Source organism: Mus caroli, unplaced genomic scaffold (genome assembly GCF_978045245.1).
Source record: "Mus caroli unplaced genomic scaffold, Mus_caroli_1 scaffold_2, whole genome shotgun sequence".
NCBI classification, from domain to species: Eukaryota; Metazoa; Chordata; class Mammalia; order Rodentia; family Muridae; genus Mus; species Mus caroli.
In genome coordinates, this window is record NW_028227257.1 from 87,335,223 (window position 1) to 87,351,350 (window position 16,128).

At 52.9% G+C, this 16,128-nt stretch overlaps 1 protein-coding gene across 1 annotated transcript in view; it reads left to right on the plus strand.

Moving 5' to 3' along the window:
• Tspan18 (tetraspanin 18) overlaps positions 1-16,128 on the plus strand; it is a 133,779-nt gene that overhangs the window by 115,025 nt on the left and 2,626 nt on the right. Inside the window, exons 6-9 of the mRNA XM_029472728.2 lie at positions 7,309-7,383; positions 8,281-8,379; positions 9,226-9,408; positions 14,933-15,016. Coding sequence (XP_029328588.1) covers positions 7,309-7,383; positions 8,281-8,379; positions 9,226-9,408; positions 14,933-15,016 — 441 coding nt within the window. The remainder of the gene's footprint in view (positions 1-7,308; positions 7,384-8,280; positions 8,380-9,225; positions 9,409-14,932; positions 15,017-16,128) is intronic.

Here is a 16,128-nt window from a genome sequence, read left to right on the forward strand (position 1 = left end):
GTTAGATGCCTCTTAAGACTATCCCCCCCACCCCAGGTCTAACTCCTTGCCGCCCCAATACTTAGAGTGACTCTGTGCTGGCTTGGGGTGTCCCACCATATCTCTTGGAGTTCCCCTGGTTCCTCTGCCTCCCCGCCTCAGAAAGTCAAGCCAATGCCCTTGGCCACTGCACACTTGGCTGTGTCCATGCTCAGGGAGTGTCTGGGGCATCTGAGCTGAGTGTGTCACCCTCTGGGAACAAGGCAGCTCTCAGGCTTTGCTGCCCCAACTCCTGAACCTGTTTTGCACGGAGCCTCTGCCTACAATTCATGGGAGGCCTTGGTCTCCGAGTTTAAACAGCCTGGCTTCTCAGGGTCTACTGAAGACATTGGCATTGGCTATGATGCCCTCCTTCCTTCAAGAGCCCTGATCTTAAACTGGGAGTAATGAAGCCAAGCTGGCTGCTGGCCAGACCACTCACCCCACAGCTCTCCATTTCCAGAGTAGAGATGATGGAGCGCTTTCCAAAGAAGCCGCTTCTTAATCCCTTGCATTTGTCACTTTTCTCAGGGCTATGACAAAATGCCAGACACGGGCAACTTAGGGAAGGAAAGGTTTCTTCTGGCTCAGAGTGGAGGTACACTGTATCTTGGAGGGAAAGCGTGGGCCCAGGAGCTTAAGGCAGCCGGTCACAGTGTCAGGAAGCAGAGAGAGAGGCGTGCTAATGTGTCACTCACTCTCTTCTTCAGTTGGTGGGATGGTGATATGTGCACACAGGGCACCTCTTGCCTTCTCAGTGAACCCAGCCTAGAAATCCCTCACAGCCATGGCCACAGGTGATTCTAGACCCTCTCAAGGTGACAGTTCCAGTCCGTGTTAGCCATCACAACCTTCTCCTCCAGCTTAGGGGTTAACCCTTGCAGTTCCTTCCATGCTGGAGATGTGTCAGGGCCCTGGAGTGAATGTCCCCTCCCTCATGCCCAATCTGTGAGAGGTGACATAACCACAGAGGATACAACCCTGGCTGTGAGCGTGCGCCTTGCTCTGTGCTTCCCCTCTGGGTTCTTAACCTCTTGGCCATGGCATCTCTGACGGGCAAGGGACTGACTAGTTCTGTTGGAGGCTGAAGCTAAGCAGATCAAACAGCAGCAGATGGTCTTTCTCTGGATTCCCCTGGACTGTAGTGAGGGAGGCTCGCTGTCCCGTCTTGGTAGGTGGGCTTCTCACCCAGGAGTATCTGTGGGCCTGTCACCTGTCAATGTTTTTTTTTTTTTTAAGATTTATTTATTGATTATATGTAAGTACACTGTAGCTGTCTTCAGACACACCAGAAGAGGGAGTCAGATCTCGTTACGGATGGTTGTGAGCCACCATGTGGTTGCTGGGATTTGATCTCTGGACCTTTGGAAGAGCAGTCGGGTGCTCTTACCCACTGAGCCATCTCACCAGCCCCCAGGCCTGTCAATGTTGAGCCGGGACCTGCTGCAGGGTTCCTGCTTAGAGGTGCATGCATACTCAACTTGCAGATGTTCCCTTTGTGTAGGTGGCACGCAATTCAGTGACAAGGTCACCTGGGCTGGTGGACTGAAGGACTTCCTTGTAGGGGAGCTACTTCACAAACTATGGGTGAAGGCCCAGAGAAAACAGCAGGCTCAGGAGCTGGGGGGCAGGAAACGCTGGCCAGTGCCTCACTCCTGGAGGGCAGGTCACTGGGTTCAGACCCCAGGGGTGGTGGATACAGCCATGAGTTCAGAGATCAAAGGCACTGCCTTACAAGCAGTGAAACTGTCTTTCCTATAGTCAGCGGTACCAGGCATGCTAGAGAAAGACATCTGGCCTGGGGCTTCTCCCAGATTAAGACATCCCCATGTGGCTCATTCCTATCATAGCTGTGTGCTCCACCTCCCAGAGAGGAAGCGCAATGGCCTGTGACAAGAGCGGCAGGGGAGCTGTAGCTCCCTTTATTTCTCACAGTATAACATGGCCAACTTTACTGGGAGAGACAAAGAAGCCTGCGGGTGCCCCCTGGTGGACTGTCCCCTTCCCTGTCAGTCAGCTCCTGCCTGTAGCAGCTCTGGCTGGGGACCCAGAGGCTTTAAGAAAGATCTGGTCTCAGTGTGTGATGACCCCAGTCTGTGCTGTTCCTAGGCGTGTACCCAAAGGGCTCTGCATCCTCCTACAGAGACGCTCGCTCATCCGTGTCCACTGTTGCTCTGTTCACGATAGTCAGGAGATGGATGGGTAATGAGAATGCGACACATATACACAATGGAATTTTATCAAGCCATAAAGAAAAATGAAATTTATTAAGTTTGCAGGCAACATGAGTGGAACTGGAAAATATTGCATTAAGTGAGGTAACTCAGGCTCAAGAAGACAAAGAGCTCCTGTTCTCTCTCAGGCAGATCTGAGCTTCTAATTTTTATTTATGTGTATTTCTGTGGGAGTAAGTTCTGGGTAGAGGCCAGAGAACTAGCAAGGGGCCCTAGAGAGGCAAAAAGAGGGAGGGAATGGGAAGATAGCAGAATGTGTATGATGTAGAAGGGGTGGGGCTAGGAAGGAAAAGCGTGACGAGCTGGGCCGTCAAGGGGGTACATGGGAGGATGAACCAAAACTAAGGGGTTACAAAAGAGACCTAAGGTAACGCGCTGCTTTGTGCACTAACTAAACATATGCATGCGTGCACAGAAAGCGTTTGTGGGCCCTGCATGGTGGTGTGCACCTGTAACCCCAGCACTGAATTAAGGGGGCTAATGAAGGACTACTGTGAGACCAAGGCCAGCCTGGGCTACAGAGTTAAAGTCTGTCTCAGAAAAAGAGAGACAGAGACAGGCAGAGAGAGAGACAGTCAGACAGAGAGATACAGAGAGAGACAGAGAGAAGGGGGGAGAAAGAAACAGAGACAGAGAGACAGAGACAGGCAGAGAGACAGACAGACAGAGACAGGCAGAGAGACAGAGACAGAGGGAGAGAGAGACAGACAGAGAGGGGGGAGAGACAGACAGAGAGGGGGGAGAGAGAAAGACAGACAGACAGAAAGACAGAGGGAGGCAGAGACAGACAAAGAGAGGGGTAGAGAGAGAGACAGAGACAAAGAGAGGCAGAGACAGACAGAGAGAGGAGAGAGACACACAGAGAGAAAGGGATCCAGAAGACAGGTCGTGCCTCCTTCCCCTCCTCACCTCCCCCCAAGGGATGCATCACTGTTAATGGGCCCATCTCTGCAGCCAAGCCCGGAAGGCAGCCTGTGCTCTTGGCTGAGAGCAGGCTGTGCTTGGCTGCTTTGCCAGCCTCGGCTAAGTGTGCCCTGAACCCTGCCAGCAGGAGAGAAAAATGGGGCATTTGTTTTGCATGAAGTTTAAGAAGGTTGAGAGCTGGGGACAGGCTGAATTAGTCCTCGAGCTGACTACCAGCCAGATTCTCTCTGACCTTCCGTCTCCACTTGGGCCTGCTCATCTCTACATCGCCCCCCTCCTCTCCTCTTTACCTTCTTCCATTTCTCAGCTTCCCTTCCTACTATCACCTCACCTCTCTGTGCTCCCCGCTCACCCCTCTCCCAATCCCAGTTCACACGAGGCTAAAGTCAGTGTGGGTCAGAGGCAGGGTGCAATGCTATGCCTCAGACTGCTGCCATCGAAACCAGGCCCCAATCCAGAATAGATCTGGACAGGCCAAAATCATGCGCAAGAGAGATCCTCTAGGGATGGAGGCATGTATACGTGTTCTAAGTATGTGAACATATATATGAGTATATACACAAGTATATTGTGTGTACGTGTGTGGTATGTGGCACCCTGTGTAGTTTTATATAGTTTATTACATGTGCATGTATGTCTGCCCTGTGTATATGGTATGTGTACCTCTGCTGTGGGTTTTGGTGGATTACATAGTAGTATGTAGGTTGTGCACACACATGTACAGGCGGCATGTGTGTAGTGGGGTGGAGTTGAGGGGCATAGAAGCTTTGAGAAGCTTTTCTAAGACAGGCTCTCACGTTAGCCCAGGCTTCTGTGGGAGCGAGGATAACAGTCTTGGACTTTTGGTATCCCAATCCCTCTCCAAGAGCTGGGATTACAGGTGTGCCCCGTGTCCAGTTTCTGCAGTTCTGTAATCTAGCCCAGAACCTCTCCTATGCTAGGCAAGCACTCTGCCGACTGAGCTACATCCCAAGTCCTTCTGGAAGGTTTTCTAAAAGGTCTGGAATCTAAAACCAGTTCTTTTTTCCAGCCTAAACTTGGTTGTGTGGTTGCTCCTGTAGAAGATGGCTACTGAGTCAGACCCTAGTAGCATCTGGGGGTTTCCTGGAGGCTTTTGACTTCCTCCTTAGCCAGGCTGTCTAGAAAGGGCAAACATCATAGATCTACTCATCCTGGGACCCTGGCCCCAAGGTCAGCAGCAATAAGGACTAGGTACGGAGCAACCCCTGCTTGCTTCTGGGACTGAGAAGCCCAAGTCTGAGGACAATTGGCCCTGTGACCAGCCATCTAATGACTAGCTTAGCTAATGACAAGAGCACATGTGTAGGTCAGTGTCCCCCACACCAGCCATTTCCTGTGTGTCTCCTCTGAATGTCACAAACACCCCTGTGGCCAACTTACCTGAAGAATCTAATTTTAACAAGGGCAGTGGGGTGGGATGGAGAGAGGGGGAGGAGAAAGGGAGAGGGAAGGAGGGGGAGGGGAAGCGAATACATGAGCAGTACTTTGTTGAAATTGAGGACTGCTTACCAAAAAGGAGACTCAGGCCCCTCCCCATGAGTAAGGACACCAAGGCTCTGCTAACCTCACAGCAGAGGTTACAGCAGTCAGAGGATGGGAATTCCCTGGGAGGGCAGCCTGTAACCCCTGGGGAAAGTCCCTAAGCAGGAAGCTGCGGGAACTGGAGGAAGTCACTGGGCTGAAGGAGTGGGGGCGGGGTGTAGCATTGTCTCTGTTGTGAGTACTGCAACCTGCTCTTTCCTCTTGAAGCTCACACCCTGGGCTGGGCAGAGCTGAAGCAGGTGGGAGCCCCCAGGCTCCCTGCTTCTGGACTGGCTTCTCTTCCCCTCTCCCAGGCTGGATCTGCAACCTTCCTTCTTGGCAACTCTCTAGGCATCAGCTCTGTGCAGTCCACTGCAGGATGGGCCTGTGGCTGCCTTGTATGTGTTCATTTGCCCATGCCCAGAGGACCCCAGAGCAGACACTCAATAGAAGCTTTGGGATGAAGCACAAGAAAGAGACAGTCAGATGTCAATAAGAGCTGAGCTTGGGGGGGTGGGGTGGGGTTTGAGATGGCTCAGTGGTTAAGAGCACTGACTGCTCTTCCAGAGGTCCTGAGTTCAATTCTCAGAACTCATATGGTGGCTTATAGCCATCTATAAAGGGGTCTGATGCCCTCTTCTGGTATACATGCAGGTGTACATGCAGACAGAATACTCATACAATTAAAAAAGAACATAAATTTTAAAAATATATTAAAAAGCAGAAAAGCTGAGCTTTGATGTTTTGGGCTGTGTATCCTGAGGCTGGCTGTTTAACCTCTCTGAACCTAAGACTCTTCATGTGTAAAATGAGGATGACCAGGTCTTCCAAGCTATCATTCTATGGTCACAATCCACTGGGACAATGTGCGTCTTGCTTAGCTTGGCTCCTGACCTCACTTGATACATAGGAAACAAAAATACTCAGTCCTGGCCAATCACAACTCTGCTAGCAGTTCATAACTCTTAAGAACTGGCAGCTCCTGCAGTCAGTCACCCCCAAACTGCAGTACCACCAGGTGCAGTCAGTCACCCCCAGACTGCAGTACCACCATTTCCTCTTAGTAGCAGTAAGACAGAGGGTTGCTGCCCATGGTACTTGCCCCACCCTCAAGCTGCAGAAACCAGACCACCATGAGTGGCCTGTAACCCTGAGCTGGTGGCATGCCAGTCCCTGTTCTCCTAGATGGCGCTCAGGCTTCCATTGGTTCTCAGTGGCCTTCCAAGAGATCAGTAAGGTAGCTCTCATGCAAAGTCACACAGAGTAGAAAGTGGCTGTGCATGTGTCACCCATAATTTGTGATCTTGGCCACAGCCGGCAATGCAGGTGTCACTGTAGGGTCACCAGCCTGAGGACCTGCCAACAGTCAGGGAGGCCACAGAGCAGGGAGAGGCCCTGTAGGGCCATGCTGAGTAGGGCTGATGACCAGCCAAATGGAAATGCCAGATCTCTCAGCGGGGCGGGGCACTGAAAAAGGATACTCTCTCAGTGGCTGCTCAACACAGAGCTCTCAAAAGCATCCACCATGGCCCAGGGCACCCAGGAGGTTATGACTGAGTGGCCGAGTCCTTAGCAAGAGGAAGGTTCTACAGCTTGTCCAAGTGGCCAGGATGGGACATAGGAACCAGCCTCTGTGTGTGCTCCTTGTTGAATCACCTCTGTCGGTGACTCCAGTTGGGGTGAGAATGGAGTTTGCAAGGGTACTGAGGAAGATGGGCCAAACTGCTTCTTCCTGTCTTTTTGAGCCAGCTCCAAAACAGTGCTGATGAGGACCAGAGCCTGAGACACACAGCATGCCACAGGGTCACAGGTGAAGATCTGGTCTTTTGTGAGACCTCTCAGGTGCTAGGGGAAGGTAGCCTGCAGCAGCTGGGTGCCTCTATTTGATGCTATGATGTAGACAGGGCCCCCTCTGCTGGAAGAAGTCAAGAAGGCCTCTCAGGGCTGAGGCTGGAGCTTAATCTGGGCACAGGGAACCACCCAGCATGGGAGGGCCCCACACCAGAGCATCCAGGTTAATCTGTGAAACACCGGAATTTACTGAGTGAAGCAGACCCGGCTCTGTGTGAGACATCAATCGCCCCTCCCTGAGTCTCACTACCTTTCTGGCCATCTTGGGCCTCTATTTCAGCTGAAGATAGCACTCCTCCCTTCTTCCACTCAAGACAGCATGGCTTCCTATTTCCACATCAACCAGAGAGACTAGGGCAGGGAACAGTGGCCTTGGGGTTGCCAGGGTAGGAAACCCAGCCTGGGATCCCCAAGAATTTGGGAATTCACCAAGGGAAATGTCCCCAAAGGGAGCCCCCAGCCAGGGCCACCAGGCAGGGCTGCTCAGGTTGTGCACGGCACTGGGTGGCCTCTCTCAGCCACCATGTGCTCAGAAGACAGATTTATGTGTCTCCACTGCTCACAGTTTCTGTCACTACTTTGCGGCTCCAAGGGTAGATCATCAGCGTGTTTGTTATGAAAGCGGTGATTTAATGGTAGTGAAGGTCTGTCTAACAAGATGAAAACATCCTATCTCCCACATAAGGATGTGTGGTAAGATGGCGCCCGCGTGGGCCTCACAGCTGCCCTCTCTCTGCAGTTCTTCCTGTTTATCCTGATCATCTTCCTGGTAGAGCTCTCAGCAGCCATCCTGGCCTTCATCTTCAGGGAACACGTACGTACCACTCGGCTTCCCATCCTGCTGCACTGAGGGGCACTGAGTGACCCCTGCCTCCACAAAGACACCCTTAGAACTAGCTGTCTCATCCAGGGCCTTGGGCCTAAACATAACCTGCACCTCAGGAACGCAATGGGGCCCAGAGAAGTGGGGTCTTCTCCTATAGGGGTAATTCTAGAAGGCCCCGATCAGGGATGCCTAAGGGTCCCCACTCCTGGAGCACCTGGTACAGGGTCCAGCTTGGTTTTAGAATCTCTATCCAACCCCAGTGACGGCCTGATGATGGGTGTCACATAGTCATGGGGTTGGAGAGGATGTACCCAGTCTGGGCATGCTGTGTGCCTTGCTAGGCTACCAGCCTCTCCCTGCTTAGCCTACACCACAGGCTTCAGCCAGCTCCTTCCCCTGAGCCTAGAGGACAAGGCCTGGTACCACAGACAGATGGGCTCTAGGAGGGATGGAAGGATAAGACATGGGCCAGCCTGGGACAAGGAGCCAGCCTGAGGAAGCTGTTGAGAACAGTGACTTTGAGAACATAGCGGGGAGGTATGGGTGATTGAAGGGATCCCTCTTTACCCACACCATGGCTTCCTGTAGGTTGGGCCCCATGACTGTTGATTCTGAAGAACAGAATGACAGGCAATCATGTCCTCCAGCTCCCAAACACCCCCACACTCATCCTCTGTGGAGAGCTGCAAGGCTGAGCAGGGTTCCCAGTGTGTTCCATCCTGGAGTTAGATGAGCCTGTAAATATAGACGTGCTTCTCTCAGCCTATGATGAGACACACCAAAGTTCCAAGCCTTGGGAACGGGGTGCCTGCCCAAAATGGACAGCTTAGTATCACCTTGGGAAGACAGGCTGGGAGGACTCAGCACCCTCTACTCTGTCCTCAGCTCACCCGAGAGATCTTCACCAAGGAGCTTACCAAGCACTACCAAGGCGATAACGACACAGATGTTTTCTCTGCCACCTGGAATTCAGTCATGATCACAGTGAGTGCCCCTCCCCATATCATCGTGGGATGCCGTGAACACTCAGAGACATAATAAGACATGAAAAAGCCTGTCCTCCTAGTCCCTTGCCTGGACCAGGCATCAACAATCCATCAAGAATCACTGATCCCACTCGTGGCCTCTGCATCGTCATTTGCACAGCACTCCGAGTTGTCAAGGCTAGTGGATCACAGTCCACTGCCCCTGACTTAGGTCCTCACGCAGTACCATTGTGAGTGATGTTAATGATACTCAGTACAGAGGCTGAGGAGGTGGGTGAGTCGTTAAAGTGATTGCTGTGTGACTAGGAGGAACTGAGTTTGGTCCCCAGCACCCATGTAAAATATCAGGTCCGATGATGGATGCTTATAATCCCAACACCGGAGAAGTGGAGACAGGCACGTCCCTGGGACTCACTGGCCAGCTAGCCTAGCCTAATCTACAAACCCCAGGTCCCAGTGAGAGCTTCTGTCTGAAAAATAAGATGGACAGCACCTAAGGAATGACACCTGATATTGACTTCTGGCCTCCATGCATATGTTCACATGATCCCACAAAACACACACACACACATCTGCATATGAACAATTATACACAGGCCGGAGTAAAGATAATAAATAGCACAGCACAATATAAGATCATAGCACAGCACCTATATGTGCACTGCTTACCAAGTGCTGGTGAGGTAAAGAACATACGGCCATGCCCCTCTTACAGAGAAGACCCGGAAGCTCGGGAACACAGGTCATTACCACAGTCATATGCAGGGCAGAGGGATCTTGGCCCTGGCAATGGCTGATGTCCCCTCCAGTCCCTCACTAGCTCCCACATTCGGCTCTCTCCTAGTTTGGCTGCTGTGGGGTCAACGGACCTGAAGACTTCAAGCTGGCCTCCGTGTTTCGGCTGCTGACGCTGGACACTGAGGAGGTGCCCAAGGCTTGCTGTCGGAGGGAACCCCAGACTCGAGATGGGGTGGTTCTGAGCAGGGAGGAGTGCCAGCTGGGGCGGAATCCATTCATAAACAAGCAGGTGGGTTCTCCAGGCAGGGAGACACTTCTCAAATATGGGCAAAGCTGGGGGAAGCAATGTCTGCCCAGAGGGTCTGAAGGTGGGCTGGAGCTTTGTAAACAATTCTGGCTGTGGCACAGGCTACCCTGGCCTCTGAGAACCAAGGAAGTGAGGAGGAGGTCACACTGACAGAGGAGGTGAGGAGGAGATCACACTGACAGAGGAGGTGAGGAGGAGATCACACTGACAGAGGAGGTGAGGAGGAGGTCACACTGACAGAGGAGGTGAGGAGGAGGTCACACTGACAGAGGAGGTGAGGAGGAGGTCACACTGACAGAGGGGATGAGGAGGAGGTCACACTGACAGAGGAGGTGAGGAGGAGGTCACACTGACAGAGTAGGTGAGGAGGAGGTCACACTGACAGAGGAGGTGAGGAGGAGGTCACACTGACAGAGGAGGTGAGGAGGAGATCACACTGACAGAGGAGATGAGGAGGAGGTCACACTGACAGAGGAGGTGAGGAGGAGGTCACACTGACAGAGGAGGTGAGGAGGAGGTCACACTGACAGAGGAGGTGAGGAGGAGGTCACACTGACAGAGGAGGTGAGGAGGAGATCACACTGACAGAGGAGGTGAGGAGGAGGTCACACTGACAGAGGAGGTGAGGAGGAGGTCACACTGACAGAGTAGGTGAGGAGGAGGTCACACTGACAGAGGAGGTGAGGAGGAGGTCACACTGACAGAGGAGGTGAGGAGGAGATCACACTGACAGAGGAGATGAGGAGGAGGTCACACTGACAGAGGAGGTGAGGAGGAGGTCACACTGACAGAGGAGGTGAGGAGGAGGTCACACTGACAGAGGAGGTGAGGAGGAGGTCACACTGACAGAGGAGGTGAGGAGGAGATCACACTGACAGAGGAGGTGAGGAGGAGGTCACACTGACAGAGGAGATGAGGAGGAGGTCACACTGACAGAGGAGGTGAGGAGGAGGTCACACTGACAGAGGAGGTGAGGAGGAGATCACACTGACAGAGGAGGTGAGGAGGAGGTCACACTGACAGAGGAGGTGAGGAGGAGGTCACACTGACAGAGGAGGTGAGGAGGAGGTCACACTGACAGAGGAGGTGAGGAGGAGGTCACACTGACAGAGGAGGTGAGGAGGAGGTCACACTGACAGAGGAGGTGAGGAGGAGGTCACACTGACAGAGGAGGTGAGGAGGAGGTCACACTGACAGAGGAGGTGAGGAGGAGGTCACACTGACAGAGGAGGTGAGGAGGAGGTCACACTGACAGAGGAGGTGAGGAGGAGGTCACACTGACAGAGGAGGTGAGGAGGAGATCACACTGACAGAAGAGATGAGGAGGAGGTCACACTGACAGAGGAGGTGAGGAGGAGGTCACACTGACAGAGGAGGTGAGGAGGAGATCACACTGACAGAAGAGATGAGGAGGAGGTCACACTGACAGAGGGGATGAGTTGGGTTCAGACTGGGGTGAGAATTTGGTCTGTGGTTCCAGGGTGAGTTTTCCAAACTTATGTTAATAAGAGGGGGAGGCACTCCTTAGGCATATACTCTATTTATGAGGAAGCTTACTCTGGCCAAGTAAGAACACTTCTGGGGGGGGGGGTTCAAGACAGGGTTTTTCTGTGTAGCCTTGACTGTCCTGGAACTCACTTTGTAGACCAGGCTGGCCTCGAACTCAGAAATCCACCTGCCTCTGCCTCCCAAGTGCTGGGATTAAAGGTGTGTGCCACTACTGCCTAGCAAGAACACTTCTTGATCCAAGAGGAGCAGATTCTTATTGACCCGACCCTAGATAACTAGGGAAGCATCCAGACTTCTTTCTTTTCTTGAAATCTGAGGACTTCCTCTTAGCCTTCGCCCTAAGGGAAACAGAGGTCTCAGCTTTGTCCCCCTCAACAAGGAGCACAGCCCCACTTTACCCTTGGTCCCTTCCGTCCTGCTGGCCAGAGGACCACCGCCTCCCCCACCACCCCAACCCCCCTTGTCCATAAAGAGAGGCAGGGAGAGGTTGGGCGTGGCAGATGGGAAGAGGGAAGGGATGAGAAGGAGAGCCACACCTGGCCTTCTCCTTTGGTCAGACTTCCAGGAGAATTCAAAACACTGTGGAGCTGACAGTGCACAAGGGACAAGGCCGAGCTCCCACGGGGCTCCTGGTCTAGGGAGAGGTGGCAGATGGTGATCTAGTGAATGAAGTGATCCTTGCCCACAGTGGTGGTTCTGAGAGTGAAGACAGATTGAATGAAGTGCTAGAGTGTGCATGGGCCGGACCTTAGGGTACTTGAAGCTCCAAGGGAGGGCATTACTGGGCTGAGACCCAGTCCCATGAGCTCAGCTTGACACCAAGAGTTCAGCTCTTGACTTCATACCTTCCATAGGATAGGCCAGAGCGCAGTGTCTCTCACACATCCTGCCTTCCTACCCCGGGGGAAAGTAACAGAAATGAGGAGGAAGGGCCCCGGGATGTGAATGCCATGGAGAGAGCAGGCATGAAGGTTTGGATTGCAGGGATCTATGGTTAGAGCAAGTAGAATTTGGGAAGGATTGAAAGATGTGGGGAGCCTCGAGAATCCATCGCTGACAGGCCTGGGCTGACACCTGCCCAGGGAAAGCCAAGCCTCCCTGTTTCATTACTGCTCTGCTGGAGAAAGTCCGTCACAGCCCAGGAAAGTGAGGCAGAAGCTTGCTTCTGCTCTCTCGCAAAGGCCCTGGAATCACACGCATTTAACCAAGGGAGAGCATAGTCTGGTGACTGAGTCACACCCTTCTGAGAAAGTGTTATACCCCCAACTTCAGCCAGAATGCAGCCACTGAGGACCTTGCTGAGGACAGCAAGCCCTGTGGTGGCAGAAGATATGCAAAGGAGGAGCTGGACCACTAGGCAAGATGCAAAGTTACCTCACTGAAAATACCTGCTGGGGGCTCCGCGGGTGGGTGGGGTTGGGAGAGAGTCCTACAACCAGATTCCTGCCCTTCAAATTCCTCTAGCCAGCCTCAGAGAAGCGTCTCGGGACCCCAAATCCTGAACTTCTACTGAAAGATACCTTCCCCTGTGAGCATCCTCTTGCTGGCTCCTGCACTGATGACCACACAGCCATATCGACTCTCCATCACAGAGCCTCTTCAGGCCCAGTGAGACTAACTCCCAGGACTGGTCCTCCCACGCCCATCCCCGCTGAGCCATACTTTCTGTTAGGAGCCCCCACTGGGAGACCATCTCCAGTTGGGTTATCTCCAGAACTGCCTCCCACAAAGCCCAGGACACATTTGTGACTGGCACAAGCCAGACTTCTAGAGTATGGAGTTCCTTTGGGGACGAATGTGGCTAGGTTGGAACTCTGGCTGCTCTGGGACTGGGAATTCAAGACAGTTCTACATGAGCAGCAGTCCCGAGGAGGGGGACGTGAATTACTGGCCTTGTAACAGACGTCAGTGCGGGTCCAGGCATGTGACAAAGGTGTTTCTATGCCTTCTGGGTTGGGGGACATGGTGTGTGAGGTTTGGGGAATGTTGAGAGTGAAGTTCCTTTGAAATATCTAGGCAGGGGTCCCAGGTAGGAGGTGGGGTGCTCATCCTGGAACCTAAGATGGGATGCTAGAGATGAGAATGTAGGGGTTGCTGCCCAGGACCAGCTGCCCTCTGTCTAGTGGGAAAAATGGGGTGACTGTGAGCAGGAGCTGGACATTGGAGGTGCTATGACAGGCATCTAGCAAGTGATGTTCCATTCCCTGTGACAGATGGGGATGCTTCATGGTGGGGTGACACCCAGGGCATAGTCAACTCCAGGCTCCGATGGAGGGGCTTGGCCACATGAGGACAGGCATTTTAAAATATAGTTCCCACCCCCTCTATATAGAGGGAAAGAACTATCAGGCCCCTCTTTGAATCTGGGCTTCCCTTGCTATGTGTGGCCTCGAAGGAGCCACCCACCTGCTCTCTCCCAGTTTGCAAGGAGGTAAACCACAGATGAGCTACTTCGCAGTAGGGGCTGCACAGAGAACCAAATGATGCAGGGCACATAGAACCTAGCAAGACCCTGGAGGAGGGATGCTGGGTGTAGGTAGCACTGTCCACACTGCCCACTCATGCCAAGGGCTTCCCTGTCACCGGGGAATTTCCGCCAGCCAACCTTCTGCTCAACTCAGGTCACTTGTGCTAGGCAGAATATGTCCACCCACTCTATGGGGCTCCAGGGACAATGGGGTCTCCCTTGCCCAGTTCCTAGTTAGTCTCCATGTAGAAGACACGTTGACTCCCATCTAGCCACAGTCTCTGATCGGGTCTTACTGTCTGCGTGCTCAGATATAGCCTCCCCAGGTCCACATGGCCAAAGACACTGGGAATCTAGGTAGGAAGCAGCCAGTCCCCAGCATCCTCAGAACCTAAAATCCAATATATACCCCACATAGATGGGCACAGTTCCTACCCCTGCCCCACCACCAACCAGTCCACATGGAAGTCCACTAGTTGGGCCCAAAGAATATTCAGGTGCTCATAAAAGGAAAAAAAAAGCTGTTGTTTTTTGAAAGAATATGTTTCAAAAGGCTGAGGTTATATAGCTCAGCCAGTAGACCTGTGCAGCATACACAAAAACTAGGTTCCAACCCACTCCTTCATAAACTGGATAATACTTGCACTCAGGTGATAAAGCCAGGGGTAGAAGTTCAAGGACATCCTCAACTACACAGAGTTCAAGTGTAGCCTAGAGAGAGATCCCGTCTCCAAAAAGTGCATATATTTCAGTCAGAGCTGGGGGGTGAGTATGGCTCAGTGGTCTGATCCCCAACACTGACTGATGTGTGTGTGTGTGTGTGTGTGTGTGTGTGTGTGTGTGTGTGTGTGTGTGTGAGACTTTTACCTGTGGCCAGCATGGGAGTGGGGTACAGTGGACACAGAGTACTATGTCTTTGGGGCCCAATGGGAGAGGTCTTGGCTCATCTGGCTCTGTCACCCACAGTGCCAGGGAGACAGCAGGCACATGAGTCACATGTAGGCAGCTGCTCCTGTGAGGCTGTGGGAAAAGAGCTGAGCAATGTTTGAGGCTGGGCTGCCTGGCCTTGAGCCTGGGGAGGGGACTGTCAATCCCTCAGCAACCAGGCAGGTCAAGAGAGGGACTTGGTGGGGCACTGTGCACCTCTGTGAGATACTGTCCCACCTGGGGCTGGGGCACCATTTGACATTCTGATTGAAGAGATCCATCCCAGTCAGCTTTGTCCTGCATGCCCGATCCCCACTTCTAAGGAGCACCAGGAGGCCTGAGTATTTGCACATTTCCTCATAGTCTAGGTCTGTGGCTTAGTTAGCCTTGGGACTGTCTTGGGGACTGGATGTGGCAGAGGGAGGGATGTTGGTGACATTCTGCCAATGACCAGATGCTTCCTCCTCCCACATCAGTATAAAAATGCCAGCTTGCAGCTGCTGAGCCCTGGGGCCAAATGCCAGGGACTTCAGTGCTGACAGTGGTCCTGACTGCAGACCACACCTCCATACCGTGGCTTCATCTCTGGCCTTTCCTTCCCAGGGCTGTTATACAGTGATCCTCAACACCTTCGAAACCTATGTCTACCTGGCCGGAGCCTTTGCCATTGGAGTACTGGCTATTGAGGTGAGTGGAGGGGCCCTGGGAGGAAGCCCCAGCGTCTGTACGCTCAGCCTATTTCCCAGATTCATAGCCGCTGCCTACTGGAAACGTCTGCTGCTAGAGTCATTCTTGTGGCCTGGAGCTTCAGATCTGTGCCTCTCCCAGGACAATGGGAACAGGCAGGCCCAGAGAGGCACCCCACCTCACTCCAGCTCTGCAGTCCAAGTGCGCTTTGCAGGATACACCCCACAAGCCGCCTGGAAGGCAGGGGCTTCTGGATGAGTCCTGATTTTGCAAATGGTCAGGGGTCTTTTAAACTTGGCAATGGAGCTTTAGTACCCTTCATCCCAGTGCCCCAGAACCTACACCGTAGCTGAGTAGCTGTCAACTTTTGAGCTATTACTCAGCATCCCCTCCTCACTGCCCCCCTGCCCAGTTCAGGGATGCACTCTGGGGCAGTGAGGCCAGGCAGCCTAATGTGCAGCCCTCACTTCCTGCTCTTTGGGGACCCCTTCAAGGAAGCTCTGGTCGCCTGGCACTCTGATGTGCCCTTGTTCAGGGTCCTCTGTGCCTTGTCGCTCAGGATACCAGTTCTGTGTAAGTCACAGGAGAAGTACAGGCATCATTCATTAATTCCACATGCATATATTAAGCTCCTGCTGTATGTGCCAACACTCCTGGAAGTGGACAAAGCCTCCTGTGAGAGCTAAGACCAACAAGAGACACACAGATCTTCCTGAGGCTGGGCAAATTTCAAGAATTTGCACATAGCCTTGCCTCGATGTAGCCACAGGTCAGGGTTAGGGAACTGAAACCTCTGCAAAACCTCACCAGCTTCCTGTGAGCTATCTGAGAGCGCAGGGGCTTAGAAGCAAGGGCTGGGTGGGGGAAGTGAGGGGGAAGTGTGTCTCTGCTCAAGCTAGGTTACCCCCACCGAAGCTGTGTGACCTAAATCAGGTTGTAAGACATCTCCGACATCTCCATGCCTCACTTCCTGCTGATTAGAAAGGCTGCTGATAACAGCATTGGAAACCTACTTTACATGATAAGCTCTTGGTACACACTCAGGTGCCCAAGAAGGGTTGTGCTTTGCTTAAAGTCTCTGCCAACCCAAAAAAGACAGATTTGAGCTGTTT